This window comes from Homalodisca vitripennis, chromosome X (genome assembly GCF_021130785.1).
Source record: "Homalodisca vitripennis isolate AUS2020 chromosome X, UT_GWSS_2.1, whole genome shotgun sequence".
In the NCBI taxonomy this organism is placed as follows: domain Eukaryota; kingdom Metazoa; phylum Arthropoda; class Insecta; order Hemiptera; family Cicadellidae; genus Homalodisca; species Homalodisca vitripennis.
In genome coordinates, this window is record NC_060215.1 from 73323157 (window position 1) to 73350236 (window position 27080).

At 31.7% G+C, this 27080-nt stretch overlaps 1 protein-coding gene and 1 long non-coding RNA gene across 3 annotated transcripts in view; both read left to right on the forward strand.

Moving 5' to 3' along the window:
- LOC124369207 (carboxypeptidase D) overlaps positions 1 to 27080 on the forward strand; it is a 95874-nt gene that overhangs the window by 25078 nt on the left and 43716 nt on the right. Inside the window, exon 7 of one of the 2 annotated variants that reach the window (XM_046827044.1) lies at positions 9765 to 9818. The exons of the other annotated variant lie outside the window; for it this stretch is intronic. Coding sequence (XP_046683000.1) covers positions 9765 to 9818 — 54 coding nt within the window. The remainder of the gene's footprint in view (positions 1 to 9764; positions 9819 to 27080) is intronic. 2 annotated transcript variants of the gene reach the window in all.
- Positions 8 to 6508, forward strand: LOC124369208. Its single transcript, XR_006923052.1, has 2 exons — positions 8 to 4522; positions 6227 to 6508. It is a non-coding gene; the product is annotated as an uncharacterized LOC124369208 (long non-coding RNA).

Consider the following 27080-nt stretch of genomic DNA (forward strand, 5'->3'; position numbering starts at 1 on the left):
GTAAAGGGGTTCTGCTTGGCTTGTAACATTGCTTGTCTGTGTTGCTGTTCACTCATATCATGTTCAAAAATTGCATTGTGTAATTTTGTCAAATTGTTATTGGATTATTTAAAAAAATGCGAATAGTTCTGAAATGCAAATTTAAAATTCTTTGATATATAATAATTTTATTGTTCTCATAACATCAATAAACTATTTAATAATTAATTTAATTGATAGTTTCTCTTTTAATTTGTTTGTAGTTCATAAGTATATTAACAAGTTTCATATCTGATTTCATATATGAAATACTTAGATATATAAGTTAAAAAAATATTTACATATTTCCAATTTTGAAAAGTTAAATGATGAACTGTTGTATAGCCATTCTGCTTTGGCTTCAAAAGACTGGCCATTCATTGAGAAAAATATAAAAATCAAAGGACAAATAAAATTCTAACTAGTGTTCTAGGAATCACAAATGTTTGCTGGGTAGTACTGAATTGTGGAATTCTGAATGTTTGTAATTCCCATTAACATAATTTGCTAGCTATTTAGCACCTAAGCTGTGGTGTGGGTGTGGTTCATGTTTAAAAAATAGTTTGGAAGTATCAAAATACCAAACATATTGCCTAGCAAATGTACTGAACTTAAGAGGTTTTAGTGTAATGAGATTGAAGTACAATAAAGTAATTTGATAATTACAACAGTCACAACTACCTGAGAGCAGTAACATTATACAGATCATCTATGTACATAAAAACTAAGAGAAAGTAGTCAGCAGTGCAATCATAATTTTCCAATGTGCTGTGAGAATCATTTTGAAACTCAGGAACGTTTTGATACAATGAGCAATGCAATTCTTTCACCAACCCTACCATCATGTCACTGACCTTCCCAATTATTCTTGTTAGTCTGATACTAACAATGTATGGCTAAGGTTTATTTCTGTGACTTCCAAGTGTGTGACAAAATTAATGATCCAGTCAAGTGCGGGGTTTATGGTGTAATTTATTCTTTTTGAATGGAAGAAAGGTCTGCTCTATCAAATGTTAAATGTAGATAATTAACTACATCACATTTCATGGTAAACAAGCAAATATTTAGGTTCTGATAGTTGTTTTCTTATTGTCTTCTACTGTCTATCTTTCATTATATTCTTTTTTGTTTTGTTGATATAATAATGAAAATAAATTCACAATACCATTACAATTTATACCTGCTAAAACAAAAAGATAAATTTACTAAAGATAACCAGATAATATGATATTACACTCAGATTGTTTAATTTTAAACAAGTTAAATTTAACTAACATATAAGATAACTGGTTCAAACAGCACCAAAACTTTGAAAACATCATGAAATTCTTGAAATATTTCAGCCTTGCTGTGAAGAGCCATCTTTAGTCATCAGATTTTTAACCAAAACTCATTAAAGATAGATGTTGTACTGGAAGTTTTGATGTGCTGTAAACAGGAAAACTTGGATGTTAGTTATGAAATGAGCCACATAAGCCTAAAAACTGAGACTTAAATTTAATCTTTAATATTATGAACAATTTTAATAAAGATGTAAAACATGTTGGTAATTAAAAGTAGCTTTTGTGTGTGTATTGAAGAAAAAAATAATGTTTACTAGTTCACAAGTCATTCTTTATTCCATGTACTCTTTTTTTGTTTTGTATGACTTTATTGTGTATTGTTACATGTCATCAATACCAAAGAGTATTTTAGTGTTGTCTAAATGTGCGTTGCCCATCAACATTATTTTAATATGAAAACACAGATAGGAAATTATGAATTAGATAGTCAACAATATTCAATATTCAGACAATTTATTTTTACATACTTTGTTTCATGGTACATACAAAAATCAATCATAAGGTTAAGGCAAATGGAAGATTCACAATCACAGATTTATCACAGCATTGTTTGCTTATATCAAGCATTGAGGTGTATGAAATTGTGACTAAGAATTTGGATATCCTAAATTTGTGCCTGATGGAATCTTTTGACTTATGAATTCAAACAAGCCGAATTGGATCAGCTCAGTTTTGTATAATGAAGAGGGTGACAAGTTTCTTAATCACATAGTTAATGGTTATGGATCACCAAAAAAAAAGACATTCAGTGGAGGAGGATCCCACCTCGCTGCTACGAAAACCGCCGCAACTGGTTAAATGTATAGGTGGCAGAATTGTATTCAAAACATACTTAAAAACTTGAACCTACATTCATTAAGTGCTTAAATGTGAATGGTAACTATGCTGAAAATAGTTAAAGAATTGTTCTTTCAAATGTACATTATATAATAAAAAGCTGCAAATGTTACATACCGTATTTAAAAAGTAATGTATATATTAAAACTACTTTCTTTCTGAACAACCCCCATATTTTTAGAAAATGCATCTTTTTTAAGTCTGAGCTGGTTAGAGTCTGAACAAACTAAAGCTTTATGAAATTAATAGCTACACTGTTCAATCAAATTTTACTTAATTAGAATTCCTACGTATCTCGTAGTCTATGCAAGCAAAGCAGCACAAGACTCTATCCAACCATAACCCTTTAGCATTTTACTCTTATAAGTATACATCTCTACATCAATGTTCAGATACAATGATTTGTTGTCCTTATCTCACATTGTTCTTTCCACTATCTTTCAGACTGCTTCAATTTTATTTTGCTATTTGATAATCTGCTTTTTATTTATTTCTTTCCTATGAGATCTGAGTTTAGTATCATCATCTTTTTTCTTTTGCACACCCTCAGTCCTATCTTCCTGCTGGTCACTATAAATGTACTGATTGATCTCTGGGATATAGGCCTTAGAGATAGCATCACATTTTCTGCTCCTAGGGCACAATATTGTACAAGTCACTATGAAAGTTTTGAGATACTTGCAGATAGTGGATACTGCAATAATCTTATCACTCTTGTCTGATTGTCCGAGCACCAGTCAGTACCTGACAGCAACTTGGGTTCATCAGTGTAGTTGTGTCGTCTGTCCGGAAAGATCTAGAGAGCATTTATGGGCTATGATTTTAAAGTCAGTTTGTCACAAGATGAGTGCGTGGAACGTTTGCCTTTGGTTCTGAAGGACTATCCTGTACTACTGTTTAGATGGTATCCAGAATATCAAAGGTGCCTTAATTCACATCAGGACTAGGAATGTTCGGAATGGCCGCATTCCTCCATCAGTCAAGAAAACTTTGATTGGTTGCATGCTATGATCCAAGAGGTCAGACACTGCACTTATTTAATGGTTGAAGCTTTCCTAGGTATTGGATCCATAGCAGTGTAAATTATATTCTATTACATTTTAAAAATCAGAAAAATTGTTTCCCAATGGATAACTCACAATTTAACAGATGAGCAAAAAGCTGACCTTGTGAGAATCAACAAGCAGATCCTCCAACTGTTTAATAGTGGGGGTCATTAGATTATTTATAATGGTATGGGTGATGAGACGTGCATGCCATTTATGACATTCTAACTTGAAGTGAGAGTTGTGTGTGGACGTTTGAAAACAAGCCATCCCCCATAATGTTCAAGAAACAAAGATCTCTGAAGAAATTAATGTACACTTGATTTCTTCAGGAGTACAGGACTAGTTGAGGCTATTTAGTTGGGGTACAAAATCCCGTCACAGCAAGTTGGTACTCTGAACAATGCTTGCCAGAAGTTCTTCAGAACTTGAACATTAAGGGTTTAATTTTGCACTGTGACAATGTCTCGTCTCACACTATTGCAAAAACTTTGTGATGTTTTTGGCCAAAACGATGGAGTATCCCCTTTATTCATCCAACCGCACTACGTTTGGTTATTTTTTAATCTGAAAAACTTTTGTGCAGTTGTCGCTTTTCCTTGGAAGCCAAAATCGATAATGAGAAATCTTTTGACTCCATTCCAAAAATTGAGTGGTTGGGTGCTGTCAAAAAGTGGAAAATCCAACTTCAAAAGTGACATTACTTTTAATCTCCAGCGAGGATTACTTTGAACCCCTAATGTTTTGTAAGTGTAGCACAAAAATTCTCTATATATATCTTAAAACCTTTGCCCTTCTATTAGAGCATGAGAGGTCTAAATTGTAGTGCCCAGCAGCTGAAAGACATTAAATCTTACTCTTAATGGGGACAATAGTGCTAGTTTTTAGGCTTTAATTTAATATGAAATGTTTTTAATACATAATCAAAATGACCAGAATCCATATTAAATAATATTTAAAACTTAACTTCCTGTGGCGTTGAGCAACTGGAAAACTTACTGCTGTCAAAGGAATTCAACTCTGAATTTATTAACAATCTGGAGGCCATCAATAATGCTATATGTTTTTGGGATTTGGCAGTAAACCTGCATATATTTATTTGATATCAATTTTGGATAACCCACCACACTTCCTCTGGTTGCCGGGGCCATCAGGAACTGGAGGTCCAAAAAAGCTGATCAACTAGCCAAAGAAGAAGCCTTTTGGGACTCTAGGAGTCGAAACAAACCACAAAACTGCTTGGGAACTCTGACCGGGGATGAGCTGAGAAGGAACAGGGTAAGAGTATTGACAGTTGGTTCATATTTCAGTGCTTTGCAATCTCAATGAGCACCTGAGTAAACTTGGTGTGAAAGAAGATGGTACCTGCAGATTCTGACAAGATGAACTGGAGACATCTTACCATCCATCTATTAATAGAATGAAATGCATTTGAAAGTCAAACCCTAGACTGGCATCTTGTTAGAGTGTAAGAGGGTGTAATGGGGTCCGGTCCTGCCCTGTTCAAGTGATTAGGTACATTTGGGCACAGGATTGGAAGATGTGCTGTAACAGATTTTCCCACATAAGGCAGGAGTACAATTAATGTTTTAGGTCACGTTGTGATTCTTTTGTCCTAAATCAATATGGCATAATGATGAAAACCTCATGTGCTCTATAGCTTGTAATGTAAAATGTAATTATCTAAACCCCTAGAGATAGTAGACAATGCTGGAGTTTGCTAGCCATACTGCAGACACTATGTCCTGTCAGGGCCGATGCATGCTCAGAAACTCTCTTGATTTTTTATTTGTATGCAATATTTTTTTTGTAATTATGTGGTTGCTTACTTTATCTTTATAATCTTTATTTGTGGGTTTTTCAACAACTCATATACTTGATGCTCTTCCTTTCTAGTATTGCTTATTTTCTTTTATTGTATCCACTGAGATCATTGCATGTCTTTCTGGCTCCAACAAACATTTTCCTATTTTTAGAATGAATATTTAAATTTAAATCAGCATGTACTGTAGTCATACTGTTCAAAGCTCACCTGAGTCTTGAATGTGGTTAGTAATGGTATTTCAACTCTCATGTGTAACCGTACAAAATAGAAAAAGTATAAGAAAAATAAGAACGCACAACTAGAGAAAGTATAGTCATACCTGTCTTCTTTGTTTCTGGAGGATTCAGTTGTCTATTTTCTGCTACACTAATTATTATTCTTACAACATTCATGTCTTAACTTTGAAAAGTCGATATATATGTTCTGCAAAATTAGGCAATTTAACATGTTGGGGTATCAGATGTAGGAATCCCCAATATAGAGTATTATTATGGGGATACACACAAAAGTCATTTACATTATTTCTGCTTCAGCATTTTGGAAATGATCTTATATACTAGAAATAGTTGTTAATTTGGAAATACATATATTAATTTTAAAATTATTACAAAAATCAATTATAATAAATGAGCAGAGGCAGAGTGTGTCCAAACAATGAACATAGCAGTCTCAAATAAAAAATTAAGAAATTATTAAGAATTTAGAAGTTAGAAATGAAAACTTACTGTAGAAAATTAGTTAACAAGTGAAGCACTGACTTTTAATTTGAAAATACTTATTGGATTGCCATCATGAAATTATTGTATTAACCCTCTGCGCTCGAAAGGGTAGCAGTACTGGCCACACCAAGGTTGCAGACAGCCCACGCTAGTTTTGCTGTAGTTTGTCCTTGCAACTCGTATGGCCAGTACAGAGCAAAGGATGACTCGCCCTGAAGAGATCCATTGTAATATGGATGAAATATATATATATATACTTCTGGTGCACCGTGAAACCAGAAAGTAAAGTGTTCATTTTCACAAAAGCGTGCGTGTATGAATAAAGTTTGACAGTCTTCACTAACTGGTGTGATACCTCACTGTGGGGGAACATATTTGTTGTGCTTGAGATTATATCACCACTGCACTTAACTCACCTGCTGTGTTTTCTGCTCACAGAAGTCAGTGGGAGCTTCACATCAGACATTTCCTTCTCACTGGCTCTTTTGGTGTCTTCTCTCCATTTCTCATCTTTTAACCTAATTTCAATTTTACTTATTCCTTAACATAATTTATTGTGTTCAATCAGTATAACTAAAGGCTTTATATTCGGTTCAAAACTTTTGTTTTTGACTCAGGATACTTCAGTGGAAAGTGGAAACACATTTTCTGTGCCACACACTCTTTCTACAACATGTCGGAATGTAAAATGTATGAATATAGAATTAAGTTCTTAAAAGATTCTTGTGAACTTATTTCGTCTCTGTCCTTTGTGAGAGATGGGGTTAGTGATGAATTTGAGGGCATTTTGGAAAATGACTTAATGTAATCCAACAAAAATGCCTAAACATATTATCAAGACACAAATGTCTGAATAAAATAAAGATACAACTCAACGCAGAATGAGGAATCACATCTCAACAAATATGCAACTTGGCACAGCTTAAATAAAGAATACAGTGTACTTCATCCTCTTTTTGTTATATTTTAATAATTTTAAAGTGACAATAGATATACATAGAGGGTGTTGAGTAACTTATTTTGTGTAGGAAGTATAGTATTGAGGCCATTGACATTTCTGAAAGACAAAATACATGTAAATTATAAAGTAGTATCTGTTACTGTTCATATCCCTGGTGATTTTGCATAATGAACCAAACCTTGGTTTAATATCAATTGATAGTGGTACATGGTATGTCAGAAAATTCCATTTTTCAGAAGGCACAAAAGCTACATAATTAATTAACTTTAAATTAATCTAATTTCATGACTATTTTATCCTGTGTTTTTAGTAATTGTGGATGATGAAACAGAATGTATTCAATATAAACAATAATATTAATGTTAAACTTATGAGGACACACTATTTTATATACTGCTCATACAAGGAATTATGAGGTAACGCATCTAAATACTAAAACACACAAGGCATCACTTTTCCTAAGGTGAGTAATATGAAATTGATACATTATTGATCTTATGGCAAACAAAATTATATTTATAAAGTTAAAGAAAGTGAACTTAATATTATAATATATAAAAATGTAATTTATGTGTTAACAAAAATTTGTTTGTAGTTTAATCAATGAAAACTGCAGTACTGCAAAACTAACCTTTTTATAAGTTCCTGCTTTAAAGCAAAATTTCTCTACTATACATATTTTTATGACCCACAAATTTACACAATTTATATGGTGCCATTTTTCTAAAACTTTGTAGTACCGACTCCTCAATACAACAAAGAATTGACTTATGAGGTCCTGTGATTAGAGTGACGTGAAATATCTCAACATTTTAATAAATTGTGTTTGCAATGTTTTGACATAGCGTGAACTGGAAAACGTAGATGGTATTCAATTAAAAAAAATATTATTGACATGCTCAGATACATATCTTTAAGTGTCAGACAGCTTAATAGTAATATTATTTTTTAAATAATTCCATTAACATTTTATTTAAAATATTGAAGTGGTGCATTATATTTAGGAGTGGAGGATTGTACATTACTAAAAAGTTTTTTTCATCAGTTAAATGTACACGGCTAAAGCCACCAATTTATGATCTTCTAAACTTACTACCAAGTGTTTTTTAATGTTACTTCAATTATCTAAGCAAGTTCTTATTCAGATCTGTACTTTATTTTATGTATTTGTTGTGTCCTTTATTGTTTTATTGTTAGGACTTTGTAAAAGGTACAAATCTTAGATATTACTCTCAAATCTCTTTGTTACTTCTTTATAACCTCTAATTACATGGGGTTTACTTTAGGGATTTTAATTTTAATTTAAAACCACGAGAATAGTATATTCTCATTATGTATGCTTGTTATTGTACTAATATCATAGTTTTATGCACGGTGGAGTTTTGTAATATAGTATTTTATGTTGACTGTTATAATTATTAACTAATATTATTTCTATTTGTAATAGCATTAGTAAAAATTAATTGATTTTATTTATATTTGTATGAATTGATATGATGAATTGAAATTTGCTTGATATAATGTACTTGTCTTTTTATAATTTTAAAATATAATTTATAGCTTATTCTAGCTTAACCAAAAATTACAGTAAACCATTAAACTTCATAATACAGACTAGTAGGAATTTAAGTTGTTTGTTTAAAATAAATACTAAATGCGACATAATACATAATTGATATTACACTGATATGTTGCTGCAATTTAAATATTATCTGCTAGTAACTAAGAATGGTATTTACTAAAAAAAATCCAGATTTATCTGTCTGTATTTATAATGTTTTACTGTAGTGCAATAAAGCGTTTTGTATATACTTTTTAATAACTGTGTAAATTACTTGATATACCAATACTTAATGGGTCTTTATGGTCAATTACTGTTCTAACAAATAAACTTTGGTGAGACAGAGAGAACTTAGTTGATAATTTAGAACTAGACTACAGAGAGTGGGAGTGCCATTAGTTTGTTGCCAATGTTTCTTCAAGCTAAAAATTATTGTAGTAGTCCAAAATTATTTGGATTTCCATTTCTTTGAAAAATGTTGAAAGGCTAAACAACAAATGATATAAAGTTTATTTGATCAAAGAATAATTAGTTGTTAAAATTTTCATGAACATTACAATTTAGGTAATATTTTAATTGTCCTTTACTAGTGGCATTAAATCTAAATATTCCGTTTTAGCTTTGGTAATTTTTGTTTCTTTCCATATTTAATGTTCAGTCATAATTTAACAATTTGTAATATTATAGCCCATATATAAATAAGTTCATTTGATCTAACTGTAAATATTCTAACTCTAACTCTATTGTGAGAGATTTTGAGTATTTGATACCAAGACACAAATCAGTATTTTCAATTAATAAATTATAATTCAATCAAAAACTTTTGTTATGACACCATTATGTGACATATTTTTATTTTCACAAAGTATTACACATGTAAATCATGGCAGCGATAACAATCCCATTGATTGTGTTATATATAATTTGAACAAAAACTTAATAACCTTAAAAATCTATAATATTAATTTGTGCTTTAACAAGTAACTTTGTAGTTTTTTAGCTATCTGCTCTTGCTCAGGACAGTTTTTAGAAAAGTATCCAATCCAATTGTATCCAATTTTGCAATATTCATATCAGGAATTTTTCAAATTTAACATAAAGTATAGTTTGAATTACAACAATTTACAAGACAATAACCAATTATAAATAATTACAAAAAAGAAAATAAATTCATGGAGACAGACAAGTAGAATAGAATGAGTAGAAGTTATTTGGGACCCATGTTAATGTGCCATTTCATTTTCATTTGGAACAAAGGAATTGCCTCCAAATTCATCTTTGTATTTCAAAATACACATCATAAACACTCCAGGAAATGTAATTAATACTTTATGATGTATGTAAGGTGAAATCAGTTACGCATTTGGTAATTGTGTTGACTTTGAACCAACTTCATATCCATTTGTAAAATTTTTATTTTAGAGATATAATATCATGTGGGTATGTTACTCAAGGTGCCATTTATGGGATATCCAGCCTAAAAGATACTTCTCTATTGGCAACATCAGGTAGGCTGCTTAATATACAGTAAACTATTTTTTAGTATTTTTATGTCTAATTTTTGTTTTCGAGATAGGCCAACAACCTGATAACTACTTTCTAGATCATGAGTAATCTTGTAAGGTTGTCTTTTTAATGTGCTATTCTACATACTAGCAAGTACTTTATCAATATATTGGATTCAATAAGAGTAGAGTTGGCTGCCAGCCAATGTGGTATTGCAGATGTGTTTTAATCTCGCAATAGTATCAATGGACCTCAGAATTCTGCAAAAGGCGCTAAATGTGTATGTCCCATAGCAGGTTTAAATCAAGGATGATTATCTGAAAAGTGGCATATTTCTCTGCTGTGACCTGTGGAAGAGTTGGTATTTGACTCTTTCTCTTCTGCAAAGTTCACCTATTTTGTTTATGCTGGGTTGCCACTAGGCAATTTAAGGATCAGAAGTCACATAACAGAGGGCAATGTATGTATCAATACTTTAAACGTCTGGTGACTTCACTTGTAACAGAGGTATAGTGTTATCTGCACACATTAGCAGTGCTGTAGTCCTAAACACGTTCACGACGGCTAATATTATCATATTTTTAAAGTTATGATGTAATTTTGACCAAAAATTAAAAATACAGGTCATTTTTTTAATAAACATGTTCTGGAGTAATTAATAGTGTGCGGATAATATTCAGAGAGTATTATAAAACCATCATTGTGTAACCCACAAGTGGGGCACAATGTGTATTTGTAACAAACAGTGGTGAACATGTTAATATAAAATAAGCTTTATAGCATGTAGTTGTAGGTCATTAAAATAAGCAGCACTGGGGTGCAGAAGACTTGAGGCACTCTTTTAGTAGGTAAAGGTTTGATTGGATCTTCTACATATTACCATTTTTGTGTGGGGTTGTTCTACCAGTGTTTGTTCCTCCAGGTAGCTTCTGAACCAGTTTTTAGCAGTTTATCGTATTCTCAGTTTGTCCAGTTTTGTTAGGATTATCTCATGTCCAATGGAATTGAAAGCTTTGCTGAAATAAAGCATAGTGGTTGTTGTGAATTTATGATACTTGAGTTCATTTATACAACAAGCTCATTTGAGTTAACAAGCTCTATCACAAAAGTGGTTGTGCTGTTCCTTTGAGAAACTTATGTTGACTTAAATATCACCATGTTTTCATTTAGATTGTATAATGGCCTCTGGAGGGCTATCTTCTTGATTACTTTTGATATCTTTGGTATGACAGAGATGGTTCTATAGCTGCCTAATTTTGTTCAAGCTCCTGAATGTTTGAGTAAACCTTACTGAGACCAGGAGGTAAAGTGCTATATTTGAGAGACTTACTCTGTTAAGGTAGTTGCTAAGACATCTGGTTAGTCCTCTATTTTAGGTAATATCATCTGGCCACCTTATTGATGGGAAGGAGAGTTAGGGTATTTACAGCTGAATATCTAGATGTTTTGAAGTATGTTAATAGGCATATAAATTTTTGCTGGTGGTTTCTGTTGTGTCTTCAGCATTGCTTGGAATTTATTTATTCAATTCGTGTGCTGTGTTTGCTGGGGTTTTATTATTTTATCATTAATATTAATGTGGATTGATTACTTTTCTATTGTTGCTTTTCACAATTAGATTAATAATTTTTCAAATTGCTCCTGATGCGTTTTCAGCTTTATTTACTTGTTTTGCTTTTGATGCCTGTCTTATCCATCTTATTTCGTTAATCAGCAAGTTCTCCAGATATTTTGTATTTTTTCGAGTGTGTAGAAAAGCATCTTTTATATTATATACTACTGTGTCACTGTAGTTTCGAAGTTTCGTTGTTTTATTTCTAATTTTCTTCATTGATCAGGAGTCGTTTAGTTCAGTTTTCAAGGTATTTGAAAAATGTTAGACTGTGTTTACTACTGGTAAATGCTATCTTAACTTTGTTCAGAGAGATTTGATGTGACCATATTCTGTGTTTCCTGGTTAATCTGTCTCTTGATTTGCCTTTGAATTAATTGGCAGTTAATATAAGTAACAAGGTGGAAAGGAAGTAGTTGAGCTTTGTGGTATGATTGGCTTATCTCTATAATCTGTGTACTTTAACCAATTTTACTATTGGAAGTTTGTTAAAAATCAATTGGAATTATGAACTTCATGTCTTAAAATTTACCAAATATTACATTTTATTTTATTTTTTAACATTTAATTTCATATAGCATTTATCTTAATATTACTCGTACTTTATATTGTAACTTTCTACAGTGTTAATTATTATTAAGCATGTAAGTCAAAAGTTTTTATTCTTTTCCAGTAAATAATCGTACTAATGAGAATGCAAATTGGCTGCTGAACGCAATATTGTCTATAGCTGTTCTGGTCATCATTATTTTGTGCTATTTTTCTTATGAGGTGTATCCGTATGGATTTCAACGCCTTTACATGGGCTGTAGAAGACTGTTGCTATATCAAGCATAAATCCTGAAAGAAAGACAGATATAAGATTTGAATAAAAAAATATATGTATTTTAAAATAAAAGTAGATTTATGGTAAGCAGCATTATAACAGCTGTTTATATTTTATTTAGGCTAAAGGGTTTTATAGCAATGACATTTTATATTAGTTAGTAGTGTAAGTACTTATATTATACATAAGTATCAAAACTTATAAATAAATAATACAATTAAGAGACCAAGATCTGAAGCACTAATCTGTTAAATTCTGGTAATCTGGCTCTCATATATAAGCATTGCTACTTTTTTTATAAATAGTGTCTTCTAGTTATGATGAAAATATAAGTGTGAACTTTTTGGAAACTCAAATGATTAATTTAAGTTTTTTTGAATTCTTTTAGTGCACCTCTTTTTTGCAAGAATATATAAAATCGGTATGTACCGTATGATTTAAAAAAATTACAATTAAACTCATAATTTACATAAAAGACTAGACATACATGAGATATAAGTTACAAGTTAAGTTTAATGAGTAGTACAAAAATGTAAGTTTTCATTCAACAGTGAATCGTCTTGCATACTGAGTTAAGCAACATTAAATTGCATAATAATCTTACAGTTCTTTAATGTACATATGTTAACAACTGTACATTCTCCTACAAATTATTCACTTTATTACATCACATTATTATATAAAACATAGAACTACGCTGTTATAATTATTTTTGTTATTTCCCAGTTATTCAAACAGTACAAAGATACTAATATAAATAAGCTAGGGTTAATAAATTGTCAGGATGGTATATGACTTTTAGACATAAAACTGAAACACCTTATCCAATACAGTTGAGTTTAATATCTGTAATGTTCAGCATACTGCTCTGTTAGTAATAATTTATGTTCTGTCTGAGGTATGAAGTTGAAACTTGGTAGGATTGTTAAGCTTACTTAACTGTCAAAACTTGATTACCATTGTAAACATCATCTCTAAACAGTTTCAAAATAGTGGATGTTATAAAATCACTGAAATGTATACAATATTTACCTTAACAATATCCACCATTTTGACATTGTGAGTTTATTTTATGGGTGTGAATGTCAAAACTGTTGAAGCCTGATTAACAACATTGCCAAGTTTCAGCTAAGGATGTTGAATAATTTTAAAAATTTGACATATTTACACAATAAAGATTGACTGGATGAAGTACATAATATGATATGATTACGGTCATATATAACTAAGAAAAAATATTCATTAGTTTTTATATCTAGAATCATATCCCAATTACAAAAATGTGTTGATTATTTATAGATTATGTAACAATACTACTCCTATTACACTTTTTATTATTACTACAGCATTTGTCAATAGAATTAGTTGTATCCCGGGAAAATGCTTGTTAGTTCAAAGTATATACTGGTTTCTTAAGGTAATTTTATAATTAAAAATATTGTGTGAATGTACTTTTTACTTATGTTGTAATTTAAAATATTAATATTAATAATTTTAAAAGTCAATGCCATATGTATATTTAATGTTTTAAATTTTAACATTGTGTTCAAATCGACATGCACATTGTTGATTATATAAAGACTGCAGTTATAAAAATTATACAATATTTTATATATCCAATGTATCTCATTTTTAAGTTAATAAAATCTTTATATGGATTTATTTGCTACTTCTATACTTAGTAAGTTTTCTTGCATAAATCAGCACTTCTTTTCTTCTTGCGGTTATGGTATATCATACATGTAATAATTTATTTGTTTCATTTTTGATAGTGTTTCTGCTTTTAAGGATTGGCTTTTTTGGTGTTTTACTTCAACTGAACAAATAATTCTAAATATTGAGTAGCACAAACATTATGCATTATCTGTGCCTGCTGCAATGTACAAATGCCTTTTTGACAATATTTAAACCAACATGGTTGTGAAAAAGTAGTTCAACTTATTTTAAATTCTGAGTTGTTTTAACTTTGTAGTTTTCCATTTTAATCATGCATGAATAACTCATTTTTTACTGGAGTTACCACATATTATAACTGTTGGTAGGTTACCATTCATTCAGCATTGTCTGTGTTATAAGATGTAATAGTTGTATGGAAAAATATTTTTGTAACTGAATTATATGTGCCATTTGCAACAATAAACCATTTATCGTGTAGAACATGTTTCTTTATTTCATGTTATGTTTTTATAATCCTGACCATAAACTAGAAACTTACACCAACCAAAAATACCAAAGTAGTTTTTAAAAATTCAACAAAATTCACTAGTACAAATCTCAGCTGATTCCATAATTGATCAATAATAAATTACCCTTTCAAAAATCAGCATAATAAAATAATTTGTTTTCTGTGCACTTTCATTTTAAACATTTACTATTGTAGTACTATTAGTTCTACACTTGCTCAATTTTCTTAAACTGCCTGCATTTTTACAAACAAAATTGTTATGCTGGAATAAAATCTCTGAAATCAGTTCCAAAAACAATAACAAGTATTGAAGAGGTCAAGAAGTTTAAACTGAATTTAAAAGATTGTTTAATTCAAAATGCATTTTATTCATGTCAAAAATTTTTGCACAATGACAATGGTATGAAACCTACATTACTTTAATTATAAAAGTGACTTAGTTGTAGCTGAAAATATTTAATGTACTCATGCACATAATATAAATCAAAATATTTTGACTGACCTTTGTGGTATGTTAAGATTATAATACACATAACAGTTCGGTCATTTTCAATCATTATTTTAACAAGATCATCATGGGAATGCCTCAAGTAACACTTATATTGGTACCCACGCTTTTAAACTGGTTTTTATACGCTTTATTGAGGTTTGGCTGTGAAATGGTGTGATCTTCTGTGGGTATTGCAGATCTAAAACACTTTGGCTTTAATGCAATATCAATTCTGTAGAAGGGCGCTTTTCAGAAGCACTGGTGTTGGTGGCACAATAGCTGTACAAAAGTTTTCTCAATAGAGCAAGTTAACTATTAGCTACTTTTCAAAAATCATCATACTTCAAGTTTAAACATTTGTTTTAATTACTATTTGTTACCTCAGAAGCCTGGAGACTGTAAGGCCTTCCAGGAGGGTGTTTAGTTATCACAGAATTGCTTTTTTCAGCTCTAATAATTGTATTAGATTCACACACAAAGCACAGGTAGGACACATTTAATGGTTACTCAACTTTTACAACTAGTCCACAGTTTCTGTGCGTTTTACCTGAGTCTATTGCTTGTATCTAAACAGCATGTACATATAACAAATTCAGTAATATATCTACACAATTAAGTACATCACAAAACATTTGTTCAGTGTTTAATTTTTTTAGTTTTCCATTTAAAATGCATACATTGCAGTGTTAAATGGCAGTAATTATAATACTAAATGTATTTGAAATGTGTGTATTTTATTGTATAGAGACAAGATCAGATACTTAAAATTACCTTCTAGTAATATTTGTCTGATTTTGTTTGAAGTGGGTCACTGTTAAACTTAATACATAAAATTATGAAATATTAGAAATATGGTCAATACAAATTGAAAAGAAAGGATAGATGGCCACTATGGATATACTGGTTGACCTGTACCCGATTGCAAGGTGATAGTCAACAACCTGAAAGAGGAAATTATTGAAACCACTGTGTTTAACCAATTACTTTCAAGTACAAAAGCTATGTATAAAGTAGATTATGTTTTGATATAAACAAAAACAAAATACAAGAAAAAAATTGGTTTGTATACATTATAAAGTGACACTAAAAATACTTTTTTTTTTAATTAGTCACCATACAAATGTAGGCATTTATCATAGCGGTGAACTTCCAGTGTTTATAAGATTCTGCTACCAGAGACTTCAACTAGGTAGTCACACCCTCCCGCAGTTTCATGTCATTAAAGCACTGCATTGCAACCCAGCTCCTCATTGCTAGAAACAGGTGGTAGTTACTGGATCCAAGGTCCGGATTGTAAGGCGGATGTGGAAACACCTCCCACTTAAAATCATCCAGGACTTCTCGAGTCCGATTTGCTGTATGTGGTCAGGCGTTGTCGTGCAAACACAACATTTTCAAACTTAACTTTCCTCTGTGCTTGTTTTGTATTGCTCTTCTTAACTTTTGCCAGTTTTCACAATATCTCTCAGTATTTATGGTTGTGCCATGATTTTTAAATCTTAATGTACCACTGACACACTCCACCTTCAGTAATCACATTGTTTCTATAAACTTCACAGAGTTGGCCAACAAAAACCATATTACTGACTGCACTTCACAACGTGTGGGATTTTCTATTGTATGACACATTTAAACTGCTATTTTAAAACAACAAGGAGTGACAGTAACCTTTCACTAGCATGGCTGGAAACGGAGAAATGCCCTGACATCAAAATAGCCCGCCTCTAGCTACTACAGAACGAAATGAAATCTACTTTCTTGATAGGCCTCATATATTAGAAACTTGTTTTTTTTTAAGTTATTAATCTAAAACCTGTAACAAAAAAACCAGTTTAAGTCTTTTTGTTGTGCCGTTTCATTGAAAGAACTGGCAAAAGTTGGAAAGAAAATCTTTTTAAGACTTTTGGTTACTTTGAAGATCTGAGGTATTTAATTATTTGCAACTGAATGCAATTAGACTGATACATTACATAAGCATATCAGCTAAGTGCATGGTTGATCACATAGCAGGTTTTTCGTAATTACTGTTTAGCTCAAAAGGGGGGCTAAATCAGTCAAATAAGGATAATAATGTTGCACCTACAGTATTTTAAAAATGTGTTATGTGACTAACTATGACAGAACTATAATATGAGTTAGTTTGCTAATAATCACATTTGATGGACCTCATACCTTGTATAAATTCGTTGTGTATGTTTAGTAAGCGAAGACATTGGAAATTGTGATTGACCAACAGTATGTAATTTATAGCACCATTAAAAAAATGTCATTTGTCAGAAAAAAAACATTTTTTAAGTGAACAGTTGGTTATTAACAAAACGTTTTTCCTTGATTGCAATACTGACAGTTGCATAAGTTGACAGCATGTTCATCTTCTGAAAAATGTGTTTCCTTTAAACAATTAACTTGTTAAGGTTTTCATTTAAAAAATACTGACAGTTGTGCTTGTTGCGTCATACTTCATGGTGTGCTTTTTTAATAGAATAGTTCACTTCCAGGTATTTTTTAATCACTGGACTTTATAGTTTGTTGTGGGTGGATATTGATACAAAAACCTATTAACTGATTTAAGCAGTAAATCAAGATTAAACAATTAATTTTAGAGATACAAGATTGATACGAACATTTGACAATGTGACAATAACACTTGTGAGTACAATCTTGTTGTTTTGTAAAAACATCTATTATACTACATTTTTAAAAGGAATAAAATTAATATAGGTAAAAAATAGAAACAACTAGATTTCCCTTACCCTTCGAGAGACTTATTCGTACTGTCGTAAATACTTAAAGAATAATTTATTACTATTTTGATTTGTTAAATACTTTAATCTAATCACAGGTCATTCACATGCTTGTATAATAGAAAAAATGCCCAATACATAGTACAAACTATGATGTTGGAAGAAATGTTTTTGAGCAACAAGTCCTTAATGAGCCGAAGTATGACAAATGTTTTTCATTCACATATAAGACCCTCTACTAATACTCTGGCTCTTTAAAAACTTTGTGGACCATACCGTAAGTGAAAATCATGCACATGGTCATCATCAGCTCAAGTTAGAGAGAGAATCTTTATTTTGAAATTGTCAAGATTTGAAATGGCGTTATAACAATCAATAAAAAATACAATCATGAGTACAAAAATTAAATTCAATTAGTCATTCCAGTGTTCCCCAGTTGAGGAACTCATTGATAGTGTAGAATGGTCTGTCCAGAAGCCAATTCAGCAGTCTATGCTTCAGCATCTTCGGGTCGTTACTCTTGATGTCTCCTGGCAGTCGATTGAAAAACTTGGCACCAGCTTAAGAAAGTTTCTTATCAAACAGCTTCTTTATGTGAGTTGGGAGGCTGAAGTTCTCTGCTTATCTTGTTTTGTAGGTATGATGATCACCATTTTGCTGAAGGTTTTTGGAGTTGGCTAAGACTGGTTTTTAGTACATATAAATTTATAACTGTCATTAGTCTACATTCCTTGAAAACCTCTCTGCAGCATTCCTGCCCATTCAAGTTGGCCATTATTCTTACTACTTTCTTCTGTAGTATCAGAACACATTCTAAATTCTTATTTGCTGAGGCACCCCAAACAGTAATTACATACCTAATTTGGCTTTTAAAAAGGGTATAATATGCAGTTCTAGTTGCCTCTACAGTACTGATTGCTTTTGTTCTTCTAATTGCAAACAAAGCACTGCTAACTTGTTGCAAAGTGTATTAATGTGACTTTTCCATGAAAGATCTTTATCAATAACAACTCCCAGATACTTAAATTCTGTCACAGACTGTGGTCCAGGAATGTCAGATACATCCTCTTTCCTCCTACCAAATGACATCCGTTTGTTTTCTGTTTATTGAAAACAAGGTCGTCGTTGTTGCAGTACTCAAGGGCTACATTGACGCCAATCTAAGCATTAATTTCTAACAGTTTCAAGCATTTATTTGCAGAGAGAAGTACTGTGTCATCAGCATACATTATTGTATGACTGAATTGATTAATGAAAGTTGGAAGGTCATTTGTAAATAAAGCAAATAAAACCAGCCCCAGAACAGACCCCTGAGGTACACCTCTTGTCACTGGTAGGAGGTCAGAACTCGTGTTACTTATCATCTCTCTATCAGATTGTTTTATTTCAACCAGTTGACTTCGTCCAATCAAGTAACTATTAATCCATTTTAATACTGTGGCTAGAATACCAAGTGATTGGTCTGTAATTGTTTAGGTAGTTTTTTACCCTTTTTATGGAGAGGAATGACTTTGGAAATTTTCATTTTTTGTGGAATTTGGCCTTTTTGGAGTGAAGTATTCACAATGTACAGAAGGGGGATAACAAGTTCATTTTACCAATTTTTATCAATTTTGAAGGAATCCCATCTAGACGAGTAAGGCTTGGCTTTAATAGAACCTATTATTTTTTATATCTTTTGATGTAGACCTAGGAAAAGAATCCAGAGCCATTATGATATTTGATGGTTGAATGTTCCTCACTTGTGTGAAAAGTCTGAGTGCTTTTTAAAGTTTCTTCAGCGACTGTTGAAAAAAGTTGTTAAATAGTGTAGCAATTTAAATAGGTTCCTTTATCTTTTCTTCTCTTACTTTAATAGAAGATATCTCTACAATGTTTGTTGGTTGATTTTCTCTCGCCATTTATCACATCCCATATTGCTTTGGTTTGGTTATCAGACTTATTTACATGATCTGCATTTACTTCACATCTAAGTGTTTTTAACTTCTGACCATATTGTCTTTTAAGTGAAAAAGCTTTCTGCTTGTCTTCATCTTTGCCTGATAAAATATACGTCTCATGAGCTTTAAGCAAATTCATTTTTAAATCTGTAGCTTCTTTGTCAGAGAAAGGTTTTGTCTTGTGGTTTAAATTATTTTGGGCCTTTTTAAATGGACATATGTGATTCATTATCATAGTCAGGATGTCAAAAAAGTTATTGTATGCTTCATCTGCCTTTCCAGATTGCAGCACTCTCTTTCAGTTTTTTCCTGTCAAGTCTTGCCTTATTCTTTCCATGTGATTGAAGTTCCAATGGGTTAAATAAGATACATATTTTCTTGATGAGTTGTATGTATCATTCATGTGCAAGGTACAATACTGGCCTTTGTGATCTGATATTCCTGTATTGAGAATCTCCATAGAAACTCCAGCTGTATCAATGTTTGCACAAAAATATCAATTGATGCTGCACTATTAGCAGTCATTCTGGTTAGTGGCAGTTCAATTCTTGAAACATCCTAGGTTGCCAGAATTTCTGAGAAGGCTCTCCTATCTCTTGAGTCAATCAGATTGTTTATGGTAATGTCTCCAGTTATGTCAGAATTTTTAGGGTTAATCTTATCTAACACGTCAGTTATTATGCTTATTGCCTGCCCAATACATGCTTGTAGGTGAATATCAGATGACTTCAAGAAGAAAGTTTTCTATCTATCATGGCAACATGTTTTAATTCTTGTCATTTACTATCAGACAACAATCAAGCAAGACAGCATCTCCGTCCTCATACTTCATACAGTGGGGCTGTGTGAATCACTAAGCAAATATTAGCAATACATTTGAGGCTGTTTATCATATTGAGATGCTTTCAACATCATCGACTGTGTTATCACAAATTTATTTATATGATATAGATTTTAATAATTCCCGAAACGATTTTTTATTGGAATATGGACAGGCCAGCCTCCATTTCAGCATTACTTCATTTATCCCCATATGTATCTGGTCTGTGCAAAGATCTTATCAAACAGGATTGGGGAGGGAGAGTCAGTACAGTACTATATCTACATTACTGATAGAATGTTCTATGGTCATGGATTGGATTTGAATTGCACTATTTCTTAATTCAGATCCAAAGTTTTTACACCCGGTTACCAGTTCACTCTTTTAACTTTTTAACTGTATTCAAATAGAGATTGCCTGAAGGGAATATTCCACTTACCATGGTTTTTAGATTATCTCTATGAAAAGGATGTGTTTATTTAAGAAACTTTGATGTGTATTCTTTTGAGCAGCATTCGAACATCAAGTTATTCTTGAACAACAACCACCACCAATTAACACATGATCTACTGAAAAAAGTGCATAGGCTAGAAGCAAGATGGTGTAAGTGACTGGTGGCTGGTCACACATCAGCCTGTAATATCATGGGTTGAGAAGAACTATACCAGTACAAAGCCTCGAATCCATCAAAGACTAAGAAAGTGCTCATAAAATGCTGTTACAACACAGTTAATTAATAATTCAAAAACATAATTAAGCTTAAATGCTAAAATAATAAGGAAAATATATTCTGTGAATGAATTCAGCACTCAGATTGATTCATTTGAGAAAATTCAAGGAAACAAGAGTTGACATGGGTTGGTAATCTGATACATGATAAGGTTTATAATGAGAAAGTGCATTTATGGGGGAGGATCTGTTCTTATGATCATAGCATTTTTACATTTACTTATTACAATAATTAATTTTTCAGAGAATTGTAAACATCTCAGAGAAATTATTGAATTTTAGGGTTCTCCTTAGTATAAATTACTATCAGAATTTTGTTGTTTTATTTATTTATAATTTTAACAGATCTTTTGACTTTGCCAAGTACAAAGTACATGACATTAAGATCTCTATTCTTCAAAATAGAGAAAAAAATACATTCACTAACAGTATAATTAATAATAAAGTGTCATACAGCTAACAAGTAATTTGAGACTACAAGGTGTGTCCAAAAAGTATCCAACCTTGACCTTGACCAACCAACCTTGCCGTGGCAACGGCAATCTGGTCCCCTTCAAAGTACTCCCCTCCACAAGCCACTACCTTATTCCAACACTCCTCCCACTTCCGGAAACACTCCTTAAATTCATTTTGCGGAATGGCTAACAGGCCCTTCGTCGCATTTTGTTGTATTTGTTCAATATCGTCAAATCTTTTTCCTTTCAAAGGAATTTTTAATTTCGGAAATAGCCAGAAGTCACAAGAAGCTATGTCAGGACTGTAGGGAGGAACGCTGAATAAGATTTGAGGAATGAGCTGGCACGTTGTCGTGGTGCAGGATCCAGTCACGGCTTGTCCACAGTTCAGGTCGTTTCCTTTGCACTGCATCTCGTAGCCGCCTTAGGACCTCAAGATAATACTCCTTATTCACTGTTTGGCCTCTTGAAGCATATTCGTGATGAATAACGCCATCCTGGTAAAAAAAAAACTGTCAGCATTGTCTTGACATTGCTTCGACTTTGTCTTGCTTTTTTCGGCAATTGCTCTTTGCGAGTTTTCCACTGTGAAGATTGAGCCTTTGTTTCAGAGTCGTAGCCATAAATCCATGACTCATCACCAGTAATAACTTTTTTAAATAGCCCTGGGTCACTTATTATCAAATCCAGATTGTCCTGTGCGATTTCAAGTCGACAGTTCTTTTGGTCTTCTGTCAGCAGCCGAGGAACAAATTTTGCCGAAACACGGTTCATTTTTAAATCTTCATGTAAAATGTTACAAACTGACGATTTTGGTATTCCTAAATCTTCTTTCAGCTCTCTGACAGTCAATCGACGGTTTTCATTAATTACTGCTCGAACACGTTCAACATTTTCAGCGTTTCTGGCCGTTGAAGGCCTGCCAGATCGGTCATCACTCTCCACTGATATGCAGCCATTTTTAAACTGTCTAAACCACTCTTTTATTTGTGTATTGTCCATAGACACGTCACCATAAACTTTCCGTATCATAGTAATCGTCTCTGATGTTGAATGGCCAAGTTTTTAGCAAAATTTAATGCAAATGCGCTGCTCAACACGTTCAGTCATATTGAAATGCAACGCACACTCGGCAGAACTGTAAGGAACAACCGGTTCGAGCCGGTCGGTTACGCCGCGACCGCCTACTGGTCGGCGGTCGAATACTTTTTGGACAGACCTCATATATAACAAGCAGCCTATTCGCAAGAGAAACAACAAAATTCAACCAAACAATGAATAGACTAAATAGTAACTGCAAAGTTAATAGTACAGTGTAATATCCAATTACCACTCTTTCATCTTAGCCTGTCCGTAGACAAAATAGTTACGTTTCCAAGAAAACAAGGTTAACACCGAAAGTTAATATAATCGGTTTGTTTGAATATCTTCTACAAGTTTTTCCGTAAATATATTTGATATAAGTGTGAGATAGAATTTTCATTCATATCTCTCCCTTAAACCTCATATTTCTCTCTTTCAACCAAAATATGCATAGTTTTATATTTCTTACATTAGCATTTTTCTAATTAATTGTGTTTATGATTGTATGATTGATAAAAACCATATTTTAATTACGTTTTCATTTCAAACTTCAGAAATAGGTATTTTATTGGATTGAGATTGGGGTTGCGGTGATATATACATATGAACATACAGATCTGTTACCACTATGCCTGGATAGTTGTGGCTGGCATGAAATATTTATGACAGCAACAGTTTCATAGTTATATATAGAGTATTCATAAAAGGGTGTCAAAAACTAGCTGATAGTACTCATCATTCATAGACATAATAAGTCGAGAAGTGTGTGCTATCTGCCATTTCGTATTTTTTGTTAAAAAAATAAAAATTCAAGGACTAGTAAAGCTATAGATACCAAACTTTGCACATAGGAAATAATAATAAGAGAAAAATTAAACAAATAGTGGTTTGATTTGCTTTGATATTAACAAAATGGCTCCTCTTGAAAATTGTTAAAGTCAAACAAAAACCCAGTTTAGTTATAAAAAATATACAAGACACCATCTATTTTGTCATTTTTATTATCGTTCCAACAGTACTTTTCTCAAACGAAATTTATCAATGCATAAATGAACAAGATCACTTTAGAGGTATGCTTGCACAAGCCAGAAGCAACAAAGATTTTGTCAGTTGAAAGGTATTAGCTGTTTTGTATCAGTTATAAAAAATGTACAAAGTGGTAAGTATTTTGAAATTTTTATAGCAATTCCAATGGTACTTTTCTAATAAAATCCATCAACGCATAAGCAAACACAACCACTTTAAAGGTACTCTTGCACAAGCTGGGAGAAATAAACATGTTACAGTTGAGAGGCAGCATCAGCTATTAGTTTGGAATAATGAGTACTCTCAGCCACAGAAGTTTGTGACACCCTTTTGTGAACACCCTGTATATATTGGGGCTCACATTAATTTACTTCTGTCAAAGAATAATAGTAAGCCTCCTCCTTCTTAAGTGAATCTAAGATTATACAATTTATCATATACGTATGTCAATATCATACTTATTTAATTCTCTAACTATGTGGAATAATTCTGCAAATATAATAATACCAAAATTCTAATTAAGAATCAATAATTGTAATTTAAAATTGTTCCAATGCTTATGTACAAACGTTGTTTAAATGTAAATAACTGATTTACAGTTTCTGTGCCATCTGAAGACAAGCAACAATGTCCAGTGTTAAGATTATCATAAAGTCAAATCTCGATTGTTTAAAATCCAAATTATTATCTGCTAGAATAATACAAATGATGAATGATCTCTGAAAATTAATAATAAATATGTAATAAGGTTATAAACTGTATTAAATAGTATAATGGCCTGATATACTCATAGTCTTGATAAACTGAGTATACATCATCTTTGTCTTTATATAATTAAAACAAGGATGTAGGTTATATTAAGTGTCTTTGATACCTAAGTAAATAGTACAAAGTATTGTGAAGAAAGTACAGCAGTTTATTTTTCCTTTACGTTTTTTATTATTAAAGATAGTAATATAGTTTTAGTTAATATTAGAGTGAGCATCGATATTCTCTAACTTTGTGATTACCAATTTTGCTTAAATCACGCTTAGTTTTGATACCTATTAATTACCTTCTCTCCTCCTTATCATTACTATTCTTCCATCCCATCAAACACAGGAGTAGGTATGAGCTCTAATTTGTATATTTGTAATTTGTAATTGTATTTGTATTTGTATTTGTAATTTGTAATTTGTAAATTGTATCTAGTTAAATGTCATTCCGAAGCTTCTAAGTAATAATTACATAGGTTCTAATTGAAGTATAGGTATAGTCTCCCTTCCAGCTCTGAGTCATTTGTCACAGTTTTCATTGAAAAAAACCTGATGATACTCATTGATAATTCCCTGTTGCCTCTCTTCTATAGCTGATGTGCTTGGTTTATCGCCTGTTTAACAAAGGTAATATTGAAACTTACTGTAGAGTATTCTTAATGATTTCTTCTAGTTTAGGATACCTCATTTATCTGAATCCCATGTATACCATGTATTTATCTGAATCTGTGTGACTTATTCTTGCATTCAGCTTGTTTTAAGTAGTGTCTCACTTTTCCCCTGCTGCGTGTTGGCCAAGATCTTAAATTCTCACAGGTTGCTGATCCAGAAAATCTTTTCAGTTTACCTTCCTTTCTTTATTACTTTGAACTCCTTTTTCAGCTGCTTGTTTTATTCATAATTATGATTTATTTCCTTCAGTAATGTAACATATTTATCTACATGAAACTTTATAGATTGTCAATATTACAAGTCCTGTCTCATTGTCAGTAGGCAGTTTACTTTCTCAAGAATAGATCTAGAAATTCCAGGTTCACCATGACATTTGAATCATTATTTGTAGTCCTCTTGCATTTTCACGTGATTGTTTAGTATTAGTCTATTAAGGCTTACTTCAGCTACAGCACTATGACATGACAGACCCATCAATTGGCTAATTTGGCTCTTATTATTGGCCTTGATTCCACTGCACTCCTTAAAATGAAGTCAAGAGTTGCAAATATTATAGTAGGTATAGTCTATTTTTTGCCAGTTCAAGATTGTACTTGCCAAAGCCTTGTGTTCCTGTTGGTGTTATTATGTTGCAAATTCTTATTTATTTAAATAATAATATAACTTTTACAATAAAGTAACAATTAAACTTAAAAAACAATGTTAAATTGAAGAAGTGATTACTGAACAGTCAGTCACTAAAAGCGACCACAGATTTATATCTACAGAGAAGGAATATCTCTAGCCATATCATTGAAATGATTTGGACAGTAAGTTGTTAATAACATTTCCTTTATACTGTGTGTTCTTAAATTCATATAAAACATAAATAAATAAATTGTCAGATATAAATTGTAGAAGACAAAGAAATAAATTTAATGTAAATATGGATTCACAGATGCTTCCTTTTGGAGCTTGAGCTCTTTAATGGAACATATGAAACTAATTTTAATTAATTAGAACAAAGTAATTTTCATTAATGGGACACCACAAAATTTGGTGTCTGACCATAGTTAATATTATAAATTAGGTTTTTCTCATAAAAATCTATGGGTATCTCAATCACCAAGTGGGATTTTATGCTGCTAACTTTTACGGTTAACAACTTTTGTTATAATGAGACAAATTATATAAGATCACAAAAATCATTAGAAATATAAAACCCTAAAAAATAACTCTTGAAGCTATTTTATTTACAGCCAATTGGAAAAATTTAGTCTGAAATTGAAAACCCTTTGTCTTAAAATGTTGGTGGTCTGAACAAGTAAAATTCTGGCAGCCTGGTTTTTTATTATTTTAAATAAACACTCTTTACTAAAGGATTTAGAAATGCTTTAAGTTCGAATTAAATTTTCTCAAGTTCCTATCTTAATATCATGTGTAATATGGTATAACATAAAAATAATTACAAATCAACCAAATTTAATAGTTATTTAAATTTATGTTTTTATTGTTTAAACTGAATTAAATAAATGTACTTCTGCTCTTTTTTATATACCTTGCGGGACTGTGTCCACTTTTGTTATTGTAGTTGTGACATTAGATTTGGTACACATTCCATCTTCTTTCAGGTTTTTTAAAAAAAAAAATCAATAAGTATGTGTGTATTAAAGCAATATCAGTTATAGACCAAAACTGGCTGAGTGTCTGTGTAATAGAGGTGGTGACATTTTTTACCTCAGGAGATGCTGAGCCCCCAAAAGGGCAATAGATGAACTGGAATTGGGGCATTAATTGGTGGATGTGGGTAATATCCTCTTTACACCCTTTATAAAATCCAGTCTTTTGCCTGTAAATCCTTATAAGCAAATGGCATGGTTCACTCAGCCAGTTTTAGCTTAACATATCCTGACAGAATATAGCTCTCCGTATCAAGGCCAAATTATTT